The sequence below is a fragment of the Coffea eugenioides genome, chromosome 2 (genome assembly GCF_003713205.1).
Source record: "Coffea eugenioides isolate CCC68of chromosome 2, Ceug_1.0, whole genome shotgun sequence".
Lineage (NCBI taxonomy): Eukaryota > Viridiplantae > Streptophyta > Magnoliopsida > Gentianales > Rubiaceae > Coffea > Coffea eugenioides.
The window spans coordinates 52,181,174-52,200,840 of NC_040036.1; the positions used below are offsets into that span (position 1 = coordinate 52,181,174).

Below are 19,667 nucleotides of genomic sequence, written 5' to 3' on the forward strand. Positions count from 1 at the left end.
TTTATCAAACTTGCCAAGATACTCCTTGATGTTCAGAATGAAGCATTTGCAACCAAAAACTTTAAAGTAACCAACTACAGGTTTTTTATCAAACAACAGCTCATATGAAGTCTTGTTCAAGATTGGTCTTAAGAGAACTCTGTTCATGGTATAGCATGCAGTGTTTATAGTTTCAGCCCAAAAGTACTTTGGTAAATTGCATTCACTAAGCACGGTTCTAGTAACTTCTTGAAGAGTTCTATTTTTCCTTTCAACTACTCCATTTTGCTGAGGTACTCTAGCAATAGAAAACTCATGTGTAATGTCATTGTTGTCACAAAATTCTGAAAATTCACAAAAATGAAATTCTGTGCCATTGTCATTTCTTATTTTTATGATTTTCAAACCGATCAGATTTTGAACCTTGGCAAACAGGGAAATAAAGTTTTTGAAAGCATCATCTTTATGTGCAAGAAACATCACCCAAGTGTATCTAGAATAGTCATCAACAATAACAAAACAGAATCTCTTGCCACCAAGGCTTGTGGTTTGAGTTGGACCAAAAAGATCAAGATGTAGGAGTTCTAAGGGCTTTGAGGTAGAAACACATTTTTTTGGTTTAAAAGGTACCTTGACTTGTTTTCCAAATTGGCAAGCATCACAGATGTGATCTTTACAAAAATTAAGTTTTGGAAGTCCTCTAACCAGGTCCTTTTTGGAAATTTCTTTTAGCAACTCCATATTGAAGTGACAAAGCCTTCTGTGCCATAACCAGGGATCCTCATTTGCTACTTTGAGACAACTAAGGCTGGAAGCATCAAATTTTTCAAGAATCACCACATAAATGTCATTAACTCTTTTTCATTTGAAAACAATGTTGAATTTTGAGTCAAGAACAAGGCATTCATGTTTCTTAAATAACACGAGCAGGTTCCTATCACATAGTTGACTAACACTCAGCAAATTGTAACTCAGGTTGTCGACTAAAAGAACATTATGAACAAAAGTCTGACCATTCTTACCAACATCACCAATACCAACAGTTTTGGCTTTATTATCGTCTTCAAAAGTAACCTTTCCACTTGTTTTTGGCTTGAGCTTGATGAACTGTGATGCATCACCAGTCATATGTCTTGAGCATCCACTATCTATGAACCATTTTGATTCTTTAACACTGTTCACCAGGTTCACCTACACAGTAGTTCACAATATAATGTTTGGTACCCATTACTTTTTGGGTCCATCATGGTTAGCATTATGTCTAATAACCCACATGCATCTCATTCCATTTCTCATGTTTTTCTTAACATAACAGTTGCTATTCATGTGATCAAATTGACAACAAAAGTTGTATACTGTCATTGGATCAATCAAATGAACAGGTTTAATGAATCTGACTTGCCTTCTCCTATGGATAGCAAACTCATTTGCATTTTGATTCAGTCTTATCTGATGAGTGTTAAGGTGAGGTTCAGTGTCATTCTTTTGAAGGCGGTTCTGTTTCATATGATGTAACAATTGACATAAATCATCCATCCTTTTTTTTAGGCTGCATTGTTCACTTCTGAGCATGTCACAGAAATTTGTCTTTTTGTTAAGTTCAGCAAGCACATCAGTTTCAATCCTTTTCAGGTTCTCATTTTCATGTTTAAGACACTTATTTTGTCGAAAAAGATTTGCATTATCTTGTATTAGAAAGCTAATTTTCTGCTTTAGTTCCTTGTTTCTAACATAGGATTCTTTTAAGTTGTTATGCATTTTTTCTAGGAAAGAATTAATATCAACATCAGACTCACTATCACTATCAGTTTGAGAGTTACATTGGGTTACCTCTTCATTTCCAATGGCCATGAAAGCCACTTGGGCAGATTCCTCTTCTTCCTCTACTTCTCCTTCTGAATTGCAGTCATTCCAGGTGATCTGAAAATTATTGAATTTTGATTTTCGTTCACTCTTGTTCTCCTTCTTTTTCTTCATTGGGCATTCATTTGTATAGTGACCAGGTTGGCCGCATTCAAAGCACTTATCAGTTTGCTTTTTGTTGAATTCCAGCTTTTCTTTATTTCTGAAGTTTTGGATTGATTTGGAAAGGAATTGCTATGTCCTCCTTTTCTGAATCTTCTCTTGTTGAGTATTCTTTTGAATTCTCGTGTGATGAGTGCAATGTCACTATCACCACCTTCCATGTCATCTCCATCCAGAGAGATTGTATCATCTTCTTCTTGTGAAGTCTTCAGAGCAATGCTCTTTCTAACTCTTGTGTCTTCTTCTTCCTGAACCTTAGACTTGAGTTTTAGCTCGTAAGATGTCAGTGAATTTATAAGGGATTCAATAGATAAAGTGTTCAGATCTTTGCCTTCCTCAATGGCAGTCACTTTGCTCTCCCAATCCTTTGATAGAGCATTCAGAATTTTTTTATTTTTCTCACCTAGACAGTAATCTTTCTCAAGAACTTCTAGATCCTTAATAAGATCATTGAATCTACAATACATTTTGTCGATATTTTCGTGAGGTTCCATCTTAAAGGATTCATACTTCGTGACCAGAATAGACTTCTTCTGTTCTCTCACATTTTCACTTCCTTCGTGTATTTCTCGAAGTTTGTCCCAGATTTCTTTTGCAGATTTACAGCCCTTGACTCTAACAGATTCGTTTGAGTCTAAAGCACTGTACAGTACATTCATCGCCTTGGCATTCAGAGTGAGATGGGTTCTATTTTCAGCAGTTAGTTCCCTTCTTATTTTTGGTCTCGGCCTGTTTGTCTCTGTATCAATAGTAGAGGCATCAAACGGACCTTCATTGACAATAAACCACAGCTCAATATCAATAGATTGTAAGAAGATAATCATCCTTTCCTTCCAACTCACATAGTTTGAACCATTGAACATAGGAGGTCCAGTTACACTGATTGTCCCTCAAAGAACATGGCATTGTTGGTTGTCATTTTTACTCTTAAGCCGATTGAGCTTTATCTCAAGGAGACCAAGCTCTGATACCAATTGTAAGGATCGAGGACAACCTAAGAAGGGGGTGAATTAGGTTATCTAAAAAACAAGCCAAGATATGAGTCACCCCTTTTTTTTGACCTATTTTTCTTTTTCAAGAGGACCTCACAGAAAAGCAGTTGATGGACTAGCACAAGTAATTTGTGAGTAAAACAGGTAAGCAATATATATATATATATAGCAAGACAGTAAATGAAGGGATGGAATTGCAAACCAAATTTCAAACTTGACTAAGTTTGAATATCACTTTATATATCAAACTTCTTCAATATGATCAACTTTCAACCAATCTCTTGTGTACAAATCAAGGATCACTTCCTCCTTGCCTCAAGTCTTACTTGATCAAGCAAGGAAGTTTTACAATCGCACGGATAACCCTCACAAAGCTACACTATTGAAGAAATTGAATCACACTTGAAAAGCTAAAAAGAGATGACACAACTAAGAGTACAAATCTTCTTTTTGGAGTATTCATACACTTGAATCACTCAAGATCTGATGTAGACTTAATGTTCAAAAGTTATTTTGAAGAGTTGACTAATCCCAATTTATAGGGGACCAAAAAATTCTTCAATTAATGCTGTCAACGGATAGAAGGCAGCTGGAAGGTCAACTAGCCGTTGGTAGTGTCGGACGTCCGGTACTCTGATTTTATGCGTCCGAATGAAGACAGTGAGTTCAAGATGATTTCTTGCAATTCTTAGGACGTCCGGTCCCTCCACAGTATACGTCCGAAAGTAAACTTGCAAATCCTTCTTCATTTCTTTCGAACGTCCGATGCTCCAGTGTTTTGCGTCCGAAGTACAGCAACGTTTGTCGGACGTCCGGTATAGAGGTATTGTGTGTCCGAACGAGGTCAGTGATCATAGATGTTTTGACACATTACCTTCGGACGTCCGAGTGTGAGTTCTTCATGCGTCCGAAGTTACTCAATGGTTGTCGGCCATCCGTTATGGTTCTTTTGTGCGTCCGACAGTAATTTGTCAAACCTTGATCCAGTTTTGGCTTCAGGTCTTTGATCTGGTTTTTGTTCCAAATCCTGAAATGAACTCTTCAAAGAATATTAGTAGCATCCAATTGTTTTGTAATCATCAAAAGTTATGAACTGAGATATACAGTGGTATTTATTGACGATATACTGGTGTATTCTAAAAATCTGGAGGATCATGAGAAATATTTGAGAATTATTTTGCAAACCTTGAGGGAATATCAGTTATATGCTAAGTTTAGCAAATGTGAATTTTGGTTGAAAGAAATGACTTTCTTAGGTCATATCATTTCCAAGGAAGGAATTAAGGTGGACTCGACCAAAGTTGAAGCAGTTTCTAAGTAGAAACAACCGAAAAACCCTACTGAAATTCGAAATTTCTTAGATTTAGCAGGGTATTACTAAAAGTTTATCAAAGATTTTTTTAAGATTGCAGGACTCATGAGTGAGTTGACTAAAAAAAGTGAGAAATTTATATGGAGCCTTAAGTGTGAAGAAAGTTTTCAAGAGTTAAAGAGACGTTTGACAAAGGCACCTATTTTAGTTTTATCTAATGGAAAAGATAGTTTTGTGGTTTATACAGATGCTTCAAAAGAATGATTGGAGTGTGTATTAGTGCAGAATGATAAGGTGATTGTATATGTCTCTAAAAAGTTAAAACCTCACGAGAGAAATTATCCAACTCATGATTTGGAGTTAGCGGCTGTAGTGTTTGCATTGAAGAAGTGGAAACATTACCTATATGGGGTGACGTTTGAGGTTTTTACGGACCACAAGAGCTTTAAGTACTTGTTTTCTCAAAAAGAGTTGAATTTGAGACAACGTAGATGGGTGAAATTTTTAAAGGATTATGATTGCATGATCAATTATCACCCAGGAAAAGCTAATGTGGTAGCAGATGCTTTAAGTCGCCAAGTGCAAGTAGCAGGATTGATAGTTAAAGAATTGTACTTGTTGGAAGAGATTAGTATTTGGAACTCTCGTCTCGAACCGAGAAAAATGATTCTTAGAAACATTATCGTGAAATCCATTTTGTTAGATCGTATTAAGGAGGCACAAGGGAAGGATTCTGTAGTACAAAAGTTGTTGGAGAAAGTTGATAAAGGGAAAAAGTTGAATTTTAATCTGGAAATAAATAGTGCATTAAGGTTTTGAAATCGCATAGTGGTGCCAAAGGATGAAGAGCTAAAATGGGAAATCTTAGAAGAAGCGCACCGATCTAAGTATACGGTACACACTGGAGGGAATAAAATGTACCAAAACTTGAAGAGCTTGTACTGGTGGGAGAACATAAAGAAGGAAATTGCTCGGTTTGTCCAGACTTGTTTGATTTGCCAGCAGGTTAAAGCCGAGTATCAGAAATCGTCTGGTCTACTGCAACCTTTAGAGATATCCGAGTGGAAATGAAAAAATATCACCACGGATTTGTATCTGGATTACCTAGGACACAAAGAGGTCACAACACCGTTTGAGTGATAGTAGATAGATTGACCAAATCTGCTCATTTTCTGCCGATTAGTATGAAGTACCCATTGGATAAGTTAGCAAAGCTATATTTGGATGAGATTACAAAGCTACATAGGATACCTGTAAGTATTGTATCTGACCGAGACTCTCGGTTTGTTTCTCGGTTCTGGCAGAAGATGCAAGAAATGTTAGGAACTAAATTGAGTTTTAGCACTACATACCACCCCCAAACTGACGGACAGTCGGAAGGACAATTCAGACCCTTGAGGACATGTTGCGAACCCATATTTTGGATTTTGGAGAGAGTTGGAGTAAGTATTTGACATTGGTGAAGTTTACATATAATAATAGCTCCCATTCATCCATTCAAATGGCTCCGTATGAAGCACTTTATGGCCGGAAGTGTAGATCTCTGATATGTTGGGATGAAATAGGTGAAAGAAAGATTTTAGACCCAACTGCAGTACCATGGATTGAAGAGGCGTATGAAAAGGTGAAGTTAATACGCCAAAGGATTCAGACAGCCCAAAGCCGTCAAAAGAGTTATGCAAATAATCAAAAGAAGGATTTGGAATTTACAGTTGGAGATCAAGTTTTCCTTAAAATCACTCCTCTAAAAGCAAGTTTGATGGCAGGAAAAGGAAGGAAGTTGCAACCTAGATTTGTAAGACCTTATAAAATTCTTCAACGTGTGGGAAACGTGGCTTATAAGTTGGAACTGCCACCAAGTTTGTCTCAAATTCATAATGTTTTCCATGTGTCTATGCTCAAGAAGTATCATCCAGATCCCTCCCATGTACTGCAACCAGAAATATTGAGATCGACGAGGCATTGACTTATGAGGAAAAACTAGTGAAGCTTCTGGATCGTAAAGTGAAGGAACTAAGGAATAAGCAAATCCCTCTGGTAAAAATTCTATGGAGGAACCACAGAGTAGAGGAAGCAACTTGGAAAATAGAGGAGGAGATTCGAAAGAAATATCCAGACCTATTTCCAGATCAATGTATGAATTTCGTGGACGAAATTCTTTTAAGGGGGAGAGGATGTGAGGACTCATATTTTTATTTCTAATTTAGTCATTTTTATAATTATTTTTCCTAGTATTATTTGATTATTCTAGTATTGCTTGAATTCTCCTTAAATTTCACTTTATCGCATTCGTGTCGAAAGTTTCTCGTAAGTCATGTCGGTACAATTAATTGGAGATTTGAGCATTTAGTACTAGAATAGTAAGTACAAGTAATTAAAGTGTTAGAGGAATTACCTTGGCGGTTTAGTGTATAAGTGTATCAAACAAGAGAAAAAGTAGTAGTACGAATCACTATTCCGCACTATTAAGAGTTGACTTTCTTGCAACTTTAAGTTAGCTTCCTCAACACATTTTTTCCACAAAATTTAAAACCAAGAAACCCTTTCTCTCTCTCTCCATTTTTGGCCGAAACCCCAAGGAAGAAAAGGGAAGAAAGAAACTCCATTCTTTGGCTCCAAGTTTGCTCACTTTTCTTCATCCAACTCACAAACCACTTGGATTTCACTCTAGCTTAGAGAAAGAAGCCATCTTGTGGAGTATTTTGGTGATATTTTGGTGGAAAATCTGGTCTTCATCTAGGGTTTAAAGGGTAATCACTTCATCTCTTTAATCTTTCCATTTATACAAAGATTGATGGTTAGTTTTCATGGGTTTGAAACCCTAATGAAATTTATAGGCTAGCGAACTTGAGGAAACATTTATCTTGCTTTAAATCCTAAGCTAGATGTCTTGAGGAGGCCTTTAGGTAGCTGACTTGAGGCTATATTGCTTGATTGTTGTTGTTTATGTGATGAATGAGATGATTTTGGATTGAAAATATGAGAGAAAGTTGGAAGAAACCGTGAGAGTGAGCTGGCCGAATTTCTATTCTGGTTGTCCTGCTTTTAATTCAAAATTTTTTTGCTTATTTGGCTATTAAATTGATGGATATATGTGGTATTACGTGTGTACAAAATTTCTTTCAAAAATCATGTCGATTGGTTGTATAAAACTTGAGTTTTAGAAAAGTTTGAAATCAGGAAAATGCTTACTAGGGTAGCTGGACAGGGGTTCTTTGCTTGAACATAACGCTTTGTACAAAATTCAAAATTTAGTGCTGTTTGCAGCATTCAAAACTAGACATTCAGAGCTTTCAAATGGTTAAGAATCCCTTGCTAGTTTGTTTTGAGGAAACCATAGCGAATCGACAAAGAGGACTGACCTGTTTGGTCTGTCTATCCGAGAGAAACTGGGAAGCTGCATCTTGTGGCTCGATTTTGTCCCACTTGTGAAAAGATTTTGGAAATGATGTCTTCTGATGAAATGTAGAATTTTGAACCTAGTTTCTAACAGCATAAACCATTCTCAATTTGGACTTGTGTAGTGTTAGATATGGTCTAATTTCAAAACTGTGTTTAAGCTGGAAACTGGAAAAACTTCTGAAGAGGTTGCTAAAACCAGTCAATTTTCAACTGTTATATTTTGTTGCTCAAAACTCCGAATTTAGTTCCGCTTGTTGTGTTTGAAACTTGATTTGGAACTCTTGTTGTGTTATAAATTTCAGAGTCTGATTCACTTTTTGTGAATTTTGCAATTTTTCAAACATTGCAAAAAAACCATGACTGGTTCTGTCCTGTCTTCTGGAAACTGTAACTTTGAGCTGAAATTCGAATGGTTTCTGGTTAGAAGCTTAGAAAAGTATCTTCAGGGAAGTTTTAGTACTTTGCATCTAGTCTCTAACGGTATAAATTTTTCCATTTTTGGAAATACCAAACTCAAGATTTAATTTTCCAAGTTTTGTCGCACAAAGCTGAAAATTTCTGATTCTTTAGGAAATGAACTTTTGAGAACTCTTCACTTTCTTTCGATATTGATAGACCATTTTAAACCCGATTTTGTGGAGGATACAAGTTTTCCTTGTGACTTTAAATCCTTACTTTTGAATCTTGAATTTCAATAGAGTAAAGCCCTCTTGTGGCATTGTTCTACGTTTAAACGAGTGCACTTTCTTCCTTGAATGATTAGTGGTCGTGAGTTTGCATGAGTGATGTATGGTCACTATTTCTTCAGGTGCTCAAGCGAATCTTGAAAAGAATCTTGGAGGGGAAAACTAAAGACTTTACTCGTTCAATTACTTTTGAATTGGTGAGTGTCAAGTGCATGAATTGTTGTGTTTACTTGATTAATCTTACTTGTATACGTGAACATAATTTGATGAGGCGAGTGTGTATTTTATCGCACTCGCTCTCCTTTATTTGACTTATTACTTAACTTACTTGAACTTGGTTTGTATTAAATTTGAACTTGGATGTCGATTGGAGTGAATCTCGTTGACTATTATACATGTACTCGTGGGGGACGTCCAAATCTCATTGGCTAATCTTGCGACTCGAGCTGGCATGGGCTTGGTTGAGAAGCTTGACGAACTATGAGAATATTATAAAAACAAAACTTGATCTTTTGAGATCTTGTTCGGCATACTCGTGTAGTATCGCCCTTTTCGTGCGTGTTTGGTTACGGATCCGAGAGGGTGAAATGATGGATGGGGGAAGTAAGTAGAGTTTCTACAGACTTAATACCTACCCAGTTGACGGAGTGTCATCACGTGGAGGTATTGGATCGATCCTTGGCAAAGCAAGTGGAATTTAGCTCCTGAGAGCTCTCGTATCCTTATTAATCGTGTTTTATTATTAATTGTGAATTACTTGAACTTTCTATCTTTAATTCTTGTACAAATGTTATTGTTACTTGAACTATGTGTTTGCATGTTTTTTTTCTTGGCCTCACTGAGCGTTCGCTCATCCCATTAGTTTGTTTTCCTTAACAGGAGCTCGAAATGGAAAGATTTTGGAGAAGCGGACCTGATTACTTTTGTTTAGAATTTTTGGATGTAATTGATTAGTCGACTTCTAGTGGTTGTACTTTTGGAAAAAATTGATGTACTTTTGGTAACTTATGATGTAAGATTTGAATGTTTTATTAAGGAAGCGACTTTTCTTTACTTCGACCTTTATTATTTGGTTGTTTATCCTTAAGTTTGAATTAGACTTGTGTTGAGTCCTGGTGAGAGTTAGACAGGCATTTCGATACCCTTGGGTTCGTCCTCGGGAGAAGTAGGGGCGTCACAAAATAAGACACAGAGGGGCAGTGCCTCGGTACCTTGTATCCCACGACACGTGTCTGGGTCACAAGAGCATTTAAGGCCTGGGAAAGAACTTCCAAACCAATAATAAACAGTGCAGGCGATAACGGATCCCCTTGACGCAACCCTCGAGATGATTTGAAAAAGCCATAAGGCACCCATTCACAAGCACAGAGAACCAAACATTGGAGATCAACCTCCACACCATGTCAATAAACCTTTAGCCAAATCCAATGGCCAGGAAACCCTATCATACGCCTTAGCCATGTCTAACTTAAGAGCCAGATTCCCCCCTCTGCACTTCCTTCCCATCTCCGACATTAGCTCCTGAGCCAGCAAATAATTATCCGCAATCAACCGCCCTTTAACAAAGCCACTCTGTTGAGGAGAAATGATCCGAGGCAACACACCAGACAACCTCCCCACCAAAATTCGAGAAAGGACTTTATTCAAAAAGTTACTCATACTAACAGGTCGAAATTGAGTAAAATCCTTATGATTCATGACCTTGGGTAAAAGAACAATAGATGTAGCCGTAATGAACCGAGGTAGTTCAGCACTACAGAAGAAACTCAAAATTGCCCTGTAGACATCGTGAGCCACCACCTCCCAGGCCGTCGTAAAAAATTTTCCTGTAAAGCCGTCTGGCCCAGCAGCACTATCTCCATCCATATCAAAGATCACTGCCTTCACCTCCTCCAAGGAGGGGACCTCCTCCAATCTCGTGTTATAGATATCGTCCCCAAGGTTAGGGATAACATGCAGAAGTTAAAATTTGGACACAGGGTCAGCCAAGAACAAATTACTAAAATACCTTAAAGCTTCCCTCCCGATCCCTTCATCGTCCATCACCCAATCCCTCTCAGAATCCCGAATCTTGTGGACTGAAAATGGCGTTGCTTGACTACCAAATGAAAGTAGCTTGAATTACGATCATTGTGTTGTAGCCACTTAAGCCTGGTCTTCTGACTCCAAAACTGCTCTTCAACTGCTAGCAGCCTCTTCAAGTTAGCCTGAGCCCGCTGGAGCTCCAATTGGGCTTCAACTGATAAATCAGCCTGTGCACGCAACTCTACCGCCGCTACCACCTCTTCCCCCTTCTTAACATTCTCAAACACATCCCCAAATACCTGCTTGTTCCAGATATGAAGAGCCGGGGAGACATTCCTCAACTTTCCCCATACCACAGAGAACGGGGACCCAGACACCTCCAATTGCCAAGCTGTCATGACCACGTCCAAATCGGAACGATCGACTCCTAACAGCAACTCTAGGCGCGAACGAGATGAGAAGCTGAGCATGGTCAGACGGAGCGCGCACTAAATGAGACACAGAGACTGACAAGGAGAAATTCAGGCACTCCATCTTAAGTAACACTCTATCCAACTGTTTCCAGATGTGCACCCGACCGATTCTGTTATTACACCAAGTGAAACTACTGCTAGAGAAATCGACATCGAACACCCCCCATTACTCATAAAACAGGAAAGTACAAGACCCTCCGCTGGCCGAAACTGCCTCCCTCCTTTCTTTTCACTACTTGAGAGAACGAGATTAAAATCCCCCACAACATACCATGGACCTTGCCCGGGCTTATCCTGTAACAAACCCTCCCAGAGTTGCTGTCGCTCAGCCATCTGACACTTGGTATGAACAAAAGACACTAGTTTAGGAGTAGGAAACTGGGGATGCCCCCATCGAATAGAAAAATGCTAATCCGAATCCCCAACCACCTGGCTAACAAACGGAGAACTGAAAAACACCCACAATTCCCCAGACAAATTACATACTACGTAATCAAAGTTCAAACGTATTCAAATCGAGTCAGCGTTATGCCTAGATAATTTGGGCTCACAAATTCCCACAACCGCTAGCCTATGCATATGAACAAGATTCTTAAGTCTTCTAAGGTTTGGGGGCTTTGAAATCCCCCGAATATTCCAGAAACACGCGTTAATCATGGGATAAAATATGAAAAGAATTTTGAGATTTCTTGGATACCGACCTTAGCTCTCTGTCCGATGGGGCCGTGGCCCGTATCCCCCGCCCTTTCGCCTTTCTTACGCTTTGTTCAAGGATGGCAACCTGGTCTAAATTCAATGTCATAGCCGCATTACACGTTTCCTCCCCCTCACCATGCTGCTCTTCGGTACCCCACGACGACAGGCCACCGGCACAAGTGATGGACTCCAAGGTCGCCAACACCCCAGCCGCCTCTTCCTCACCCAATACAGCGTGGTCGCCAACCCCTGGTGGCGCGTCCCTCCCTTCCCCCTCCACGGGCGCAGCTTCGATCGCCATCCGCTCCGTAAGCCCCACAATGATCCTGTCCGCAGCCGCAACAACCGCGTGCTCCACAAACTCGACAGCTGCTTCTATGACGTCCTGCCCATGGCCAGCCTCCTCCCCTACCTCTTGAACCTGCCCTGCTTCCCCAGCACCCTCTTCATGCATGCCCACGTCAATTTCCTCCTCAGCATGCTGCCCACCTGTCTCCCACACTTCCCCATCACCGTACGAACCTTCAGCAGCTACAACACCGTCAAGCTCCACCATGTTGTCGACCCTTGGTGAACCGTTATTCTCCCCAGGCGGAAGCTTCTTCTCCACATGCACCACATTCGGACGCAACTCAGGGTTTTTAACGTGACATTCCAATTGATTATGACCCTGGCGATAGCAATGGACGCAATATTTTGGCATGGACTCCGGTTGGAGAGGCTGCCAGAAACCGTGATCCTCCCCTAGCTGGAGCCACACACGAGGAGGGAGTTCCTTCAGGAGGTCAATCTTCACACAAACCCGAGCCACACTCGGGTGAGATAGCGCGACTGTCGCAGCATCAATGAACAAAGGTCTTCCCAAACATGACACAATCTGGAACAAACACTACTTGTCAAACAAATGCACAGGCAACTTAGGGAGGCTAAACCACACAGAAGCCAGCGAAGACTCCTTGTCAACATGAAAGGAAGGCGTCCACTTGAACACTCGCATGGTATTGTCGGCGATATACCACACAGCTCTTGTCCAAACCCGCAGAAAATCCTCCTCAATATGGAGCCTGATCAACACATGTCGGCTGTCCAGCAACCCAATGGAAAAGGAACCCTTCAAGTCAAGCGAAAGGAAGAACCTCTTGATATCCTCCATGCGAGGTCTATTGCGAGAGAACTTACTGACCAGAGTAAAGCAGAAAGGCTGTGCAACTGTCTCAATTACATCGCGTGCAAAGGAAACCGCTGGTTCACCTCTATGGGTTGACACCGCCGCTGCCATAGGAGTTCGCTGCTGGGATGAAAACAGCGCAGAGAAGGACTTTACCCGAAAGGTGGGAGATACTGACAGTTGCCCACCTTCACCAGAAGGTTGGGCAGCCATTGCTGCCATCGGCGAGCTTGCTGGAGACAACCTGGGGTGGATGCAACGGCTACGGTTTACGTAGGTTCAGAGGGTTGGATGTTTATTTTTTTTATTATTGTTATTTTTTAAAAATTTATCATGCTATTCCCTACAATAAATCCTTCATTCTAACTTGTACTAGTATTTTATAGGGTAGGTGATGCAATTTCCTAAGGTATACCTATTTATTTGTTAATTAAAAGGAGCTGTTGAACATATAAATGAATCAATGACAACAAAGGAAAATGTAACGTACACTAAATTTTAAATAAGACACAAAATTTTATGTCAATTTTGTTTGTGCTCTCACATAGTTTTACCATTCGAAATAAAAATATGCACCATCTATTTTTGAAAGAAAGATGGATGGGATATTTAATAAATATAAATTTTTGACTTAGTATATATTGATGATGTTGTAGTTTTTAGTAAAAATTTAGACAAACATTATGAACATTTATATATAATATTTAATGAATTTTTGAAAAATGGATTAATTATTAGTAAAAAGAAAATATATAGTTTTTAGAGATGAAAATTGGAAAGGGAAAAATAAAAGTTGAGGATCATATAGTAATAAAAGATATTAGAATTTCCAGATAAAATAAAAGAAACCACACAATTACATGCCTTTTAGCAATATTAAATTATGCTAGAATGTATACAAAAGACTTGAGTAAAACTATAGTACCATTGTATTGTAAAACTTAGATAGGAGGACAAAAATACTTTAATAAAGAGGATATAGTGTTAGTTAAAAAGAAAAAAGAAATACTTAAAGATGTACTAGAACTAAATTTACCTTTAGAAAGTAATTATGTAGTAATAGAAACAGATGCTAGTGAATTAAGTTGGTGAACCACATTATTAGCCAAACTTAAGAAATATAGTAGTAAAAGTGAAGAAAAAATTTATAAATATGTATCTGGAAAATGTAAAGAATCTAGATTAGCTAGTCTAGATTATGAAATCTTAGGAGTAATTAATGTTTTAAATATTTTTTAAATTATTTATAAATAAACTATTTCTAATTAGAACCAATTGTGAAACTATAGTAAAATTCTATAATAAAACTATTTCTAAATAAAATTCTATAATAAAAATTCTATAGTACTTTCAAATTATTTATAAATAAACTATTGCTAATTAGAACCAATTGCGATCTATAATAAAACTAATGAGAAAAAATAAATAGTAAAAAATGGCAGAATTTTGTAAATACAATAATAGGAAATAGTTATTAGGTAACATTTGAGCATATAATAGGTAAAAATAATAGTATAGCATATTATCTATTTAGAAAAGTTGCTAACTTTATTTGTTATAATTTTGGATGGAAGGCACGAACTTGATGTTTGGTCAAATCTCACTTCTCAAATACATCAAAGGAACTAATATCAAATTTAAACCATTTTAAACAAACATAGCATTAGATGATAGCCAACAATATTTGCTTGATAATATTATGGAATGCTAGAGGAGATGCCACGAAAGGAATAAGAGTTTTAAATGTATTAACTCATTATTTTTCAAAAATGAAATAAGAACTCCAAGAGAAAAACTTCACCTATTTTGTTGTATTCCTAAGATACCATTTAGGAATATATCATCAATGAAAGAAGTTTTAGAACAAATAGAAAATTTTCAAAATCGTTGGTTTATGTTATGAAATAATGATAAGTTGTGGATGTCCGTTGATATTCTCTAGATGATAGTCACATGTATTCTCCCTAGATTCATTGGTACATTAGATGAATCCATTTATGGATGTACTTGAAGTACTAAATTCATGTATTAGTACTTAATAGGGTTCATGTACCTTCTATCTTGGATCACCTATATATAGGGGTGAATCCTACTTCATTTGTAACATTGAAACCTGGAAGTACTTTGATCAGTAAATATAATAATATTCTATCTCTCACTCTACTATTTCAATCCCTACTTTGGGAGTTTATTTTATTAGTTTCACAACACGTTATCAGCACGAGTCTCTACTTTGAGTGAAGGAAAGGCACGAAGCAAAAGTGAAGCACGAAACGTGTCAAGATTTTGCCCGAACAACTTTTGGCTACTTATCAAGGTAATATTCTTTCCTACGAATCTATTGCATAGTCTTATGGCTAATCTCACAAAACAAGAGTTCGTACCTCTTGATATTTCTGGAAAAAATTATTTATCGTGGGTATTGGATGTTGAAATTCATCTTGAGGCAATGGGCCTTGGTAATACTATTGTTGATGAGAATGATGCCTCAAACCAAGACCGTGCTAAGGCCATGATTTTCCTTCGTCGTCATTTAGATGAAGGACTAAAAGTAGAGTATCTTACTGTCAAAGATCCTCTTGTCCTTTGGCAAGATTTGAAAGAAAGATACGATCACCTGAAGTTGGTCGTTCTTCCAAAGGCCCGATATGATTGGCTCCACTTACGACTACAAGATTTCAAATCTGTCAACGAATATAATTCAGCCATGTTCAGAATTACTTCTCAATTATCATTGTGTGGCGAAAAAGTCACTGATGAAAACATGTTAGAGAAAACATTCTCTACTTTTCATGTCTCTAATATGCTCCTGCAGCAGCAATATAGAGAGAGAGGATTTAAAAAATATTCTGAACTTATTGCATGTCTTCTGTTGGCTGAACAAAATAATGAATTATTGCTGAAAAATCATAAGTCCCGACCAACTGGTGCAAGTCCATTCCCTGAAGCGAATGGGACTCAATTTCAAAATTCTGGTCGAGGTCGTGGACGTGGCCGTAGAGGTGGCCGTGGAAGAAGCCGTGGACGTGGCCGTGGCCGTGGACGTGATCGTAGTAGATTTGTGCCTCGTGAAGATTATAGCCGTGGCAAGCAACAAAATATTTCCCAAAAAGGAGAAAATAACTACGATCCGAAAGAAGGAGAAAAGAAAGTTTATGAAGAAAAATGCTACCGATGTGGTATGGAAGGTCACTGGTCCCGTACCTGTCGTACGGCTGAACATCTTGTTGACCTCTATCAAGCATCATTGAAAAAGAAGGACAAAGATGTCGAGACAAATTTTATCGACCAAAAGAATGCTTATGATGATGATGATGCTGACATGACACACCTGGATATTGCCGATTTCTTTGAGCATCCTGAAGATGCAAAATGATCATATATTTAATATTTGTCTAGATGTTTGATATATTGTTAGTTTTGCAGGATTGTCCATTACTTTGGTATGTTGTTTGATATGTTGTTAGTTTTATCAATTTACTTTGCATATGTCTATTCTCGTATCTTTTATCAATATTTAGTTTCATTTATTTTCTTCCTGAAGAAGAAATGGATGCCAAATGTTTGGGATCAAATAATGGTGATGATAACATTTGTCTCGTTAATAGTGCTTCTGCGCACACTATATTGACAAATAAAAGATATTTTTCTTCTTTGGAGATGGGAGAGACAAATTTAATACCATCAGTGGTAGTGCAAAATTAATTGAGGGCTCTGGAAGAGTCACTCTATTTTTCCTGAAGGAACCAAAATTGTCGTAAATAATGCACTACTCTCTCCCAACACTCGAAGAAATTTATTAAAGATATCCGTCGAGATGGATATCAAATTGAGACACTGAATGAGATAATAATAAAAATCAAGTCAGATGAAAGTTGATTATATCATATTAATCATTCGAGGGTGTAATGGTTATCGATATAGTTATCTTTATTCTCATTTGATTTATAATCATCACATGCAGTAAACCAGAAGTTTACTGATCCCAATGAATATATGATTTGGCAAAAGTGAGAATATTTGAATGTCGACAAGTATTTATACATACCCCCTTTATATTATACATGGCTCCAAAAGAAATTTATGTGAACTATTGATGAATGATCTATTGATGAGTGATCTATCCCGACATTAGGGGGAGGAAAATGTCGCGCCCCACTTTTCGATCGTAGTGTGATGATGATGTGAGTGATGTGATGTGTGAAGTGTGGTGTGAACGTGTGCAAAATAAAAGTAAAGGCCATGGGACTTTGAAAAGGCACGATTTGGCCAAAAAATAGTTTTAAAAAGGGTATTGAAATGAAAAGTTTGGAGTCGCCACTTGGTAATGGTTTAGGGTGTACCAAGTCACCCAAAAATGAGTTTTAAAGTCAAGTAGTAATAAACCCTTTTTAAAACGACTCCTAGTCTACGTAAGCCAAAGGAAAAGGTTCGGGAGTCACGTTTGACAAAGGGGAAGGCAAGGATAGAATCCAAGGCACCCCTTTGACCTAGCCAAGGCTAGTTGCGCGACTTAACCTTACCTTTCCTAGTTTTCTACCCGATGTATGTTCGCACGTTGGATATGACTATATGAATGCAAAACGAAAAGAAAATGCAATCCTAGATGCTACGATGTCTCTCGTGAGGCTTTTGGTCCCAAACCACATGAATTGTGGCGGCCAACAAAGGAAAACCTCATAGAGGTCGGTTAATGCAAATGAGATTCAAGTGCGCAAGTGTGAAGGTGTATGAAAGAAGTGTAAGTGCAAGTGCTTGTGTGAAATTGTATAAAGGTGCTCGTGTGAAATGGTATAAAGTTCAAGTATTTCCGTGTGCAAGTGTATGAAAATAGAATAATAGAAATAGAAGGTAAAGTGGAATTTCATTTGTGAAGTGAAAATAAGCAAGTGATAGGTAACATGTAGTAAAAAGGTATGGTTTGAGAAATGTGAAAAAATGTGATTAAAAGAGTATGTAGGTGATAAAAAATGAAAGCATGATCCTAGAGGAATGCAACAAGTCGGGTACGGGGGTTGACTCCTAACTTTTCGACTTTGATTTACCCTTTGATTAGAAGGCAAAACTAGCGTGCTAAGGCTATCGGGTAGCCACACTCGCTCGTTTCCCTTATCAGAAGGGGACACTCAAGCAAAATGAACCCTATAGCTAGTATGGGATGCAAAACCTAAAATGAGGGGAGAAGGAGGGTCGAGGATCATGCCAAATGATAAAACTAAGGAAAATGCGTGATATGTAGTGAACAGGCAAATAATGCATTAGTGAAAAACAAAGGAAAAATTCTATTGGGTCTAGCGTTGGACTAGCCCTTTCTATGAATTCCTAATGAAATAATGAACCACAACTAGCATTGGACTAGTGCGGTGACGTTCGTCCATCACATTCATTCATGCTATAGAAAGCGAGTAGACATGCCAAACACTTATAAACACATAGCACATAACATTTAGCATGCTCGACTAGATGCAAGGCCCTAACAAAGCAAATTAACACGTAGTAACTAAGCATGCAAGACACATAAGACAATTAAAGCCCTAACTATTACATTTGCTAGCTAGGCACATGACTTCGGTAGGTCTTCATTGAATGCTCCTCCAAGCCCTATCTATTACATTAGGGAGACCCTACTACAATCTAAAAGGGGGGAAAAGAATAAAATAATTAAATCCCTAACTATTACAAGCCAAAAGGTGTACACATACCCCATAATGAATAACTTAAATAAAAAGCAAAAGTAAGTAGAAAAAATGAAAAGAATTAAAGAAAGGCAAAGAAAGCAAAGTAGACATGCATATTCACATAACACGTAGGAGCACGTAGGAAAAAATAAACTCAAGAATATAGAAGTTACCTCCCTTGCAACGGAAATCGAGTAAATGAGATATTATCTTCAAAACAATAAAAAGGTCAAGGTACCAATTTATTTGGCAAATAATCACAAAGGATAAAAATAAGCATGAATTTGAATCAATTAAATCATGTCGACAATTCACATTTAAGAAGTCAAGAGAAGAAAGGACCTGATTGCAAAGATTGATAAAATTTAGAGGTCAAAATTAAAGAAAAATAAAGTTTAGGGACCTATTTGCAATTAATTTAAGGACCGAATTGAAAGAAGTTGAAAATGTCCAGGGCCACAATACAGCTAAGGAGAAATTCAGGGGCTGGTTTACAAAAACGTTTTCTGGTCTCCTAATGGACCAAACGATTGGGCCATTCTATTTATTTACTTGGGCCAAAACCCTCTTAGCCCAATCAAAACCCAAGCAAAACAGATGGACTAGTCTACTATTCTGACCCCAAGAATGATCCAACAAGACTGATGGGCTTTAACCCTTCAGCCCAACCGAATAATGCAAGGGCTTTGGCTATCCAATGCTGTATCAAAATCCAAGCAAAAGCAATCAAAACCCATTTGTTAGACCCAAACAAACATAATTCTTGACCCAATCTTTATTTTCTTACAAAACCCATCGAAAAATTAAACTAGCCAAAAATTATTAAGATCTAATTGTACTCTAAAACCCATAAATAATCTACCCAAGAAAGTCACATAAAACATGTAAGAGTGAATTAAAACCAAAAAAAAGCAAAACAAGTTAGATCATTCCAAGTTTTGGGCCATAGCAGAATAAGGAAAAATGTGAGAGGTTCAAACTCAACAAAATTAAGGACCTAATTGAAGGACTTATGAAGGTTTTGGGGTCGAATTAAAGAAAAGCAAAGTCCAGGGGTCAACTTATGTCTCAATCATGACTTAATTGAACGAGATCTGGAAGTTACACAGGCTTTAATATAATTTCACCAAAGGTCAGGGGTCAAACTGCGAATTCATAAATATTTTCCAACCCAGTTTCGTCTTCCTCGCGATGCTCAGAAGCCATTTCCGTTCTTCATTGCAGTCGAAGC

At 37.9% G+C, this 19,667-nt stretch overlaps 2 protein-coding genes across 2 annotated transcripts; one reads left to right on the forward strand and one right to left on the reverse strand.

Moving 5' to 3' along the window:
- Positions 1-10,438: 10,438 nt before the first annotated feature.
- LOC113759869 lies at positions 10,439-12,980 on the reverse strand. Its single transcript, XM_027302449.1, has 4 exons — positions 12,528-12,980; positions 11,655-12,467; positions 11,084-11,233; positions 10,439-10,909 (listed from the first exon to the last, which is right to left on the reverse strand). The coding sequence occupies exons 1-4, from the start codon at positions 12,978-12,980 to the stop codon at positions 10,439-10,441; spliced, it is 1,887 nt and encodes a 628-aa protein (XP_027158250.1).
- Positions 12,981-15,207: 2,227 nt separating this feature from the next.
- Positions 15,208-16,134, forward strand: LOC113759870. Its single transcript, XM_027302450.1, has one exon. The coding sequence runs from the start codon at positions 15,208-15,210 to the stop codon at positions 16,132-16,134; it is 927 nt and encodes a 308-aa protein (XP_027158251.1).
- The last annotated feature ends 3,533 nt before the right edge of the window (positions 16,135-19,667 follow it).

Coding starts and splice junctions, on each gene's coding strand:
- LOC113759869 (XM_027302449.1), bottom strand. CDS start 12,980: ATGGCAGCAATGGCTGCCCAACCTTCTGGTGAAGGTGGGCAACTGTCA. Junction 11,234..11,654: donor TTGCCATCCTTGAACAAAGC/GTAAGAAAGGCG, acceptor GTTCATACCAAG/TGTCAGATGGCTGAGCGACA. Junction 10,910..11,083: donor TTCGGCCAGCGGAGGGTCTT/GTACTTTCCTGT, acceptor TGTCTCATTTAG/TGCGCGCTCCGTCTGACCAT.
- LOC113759870 (XM_027302450.1), top strand. CDS start 15,208: ATGGGCCTTGGTAATACTATTGTTGATGAGAATGATGCCTCAAACCAA.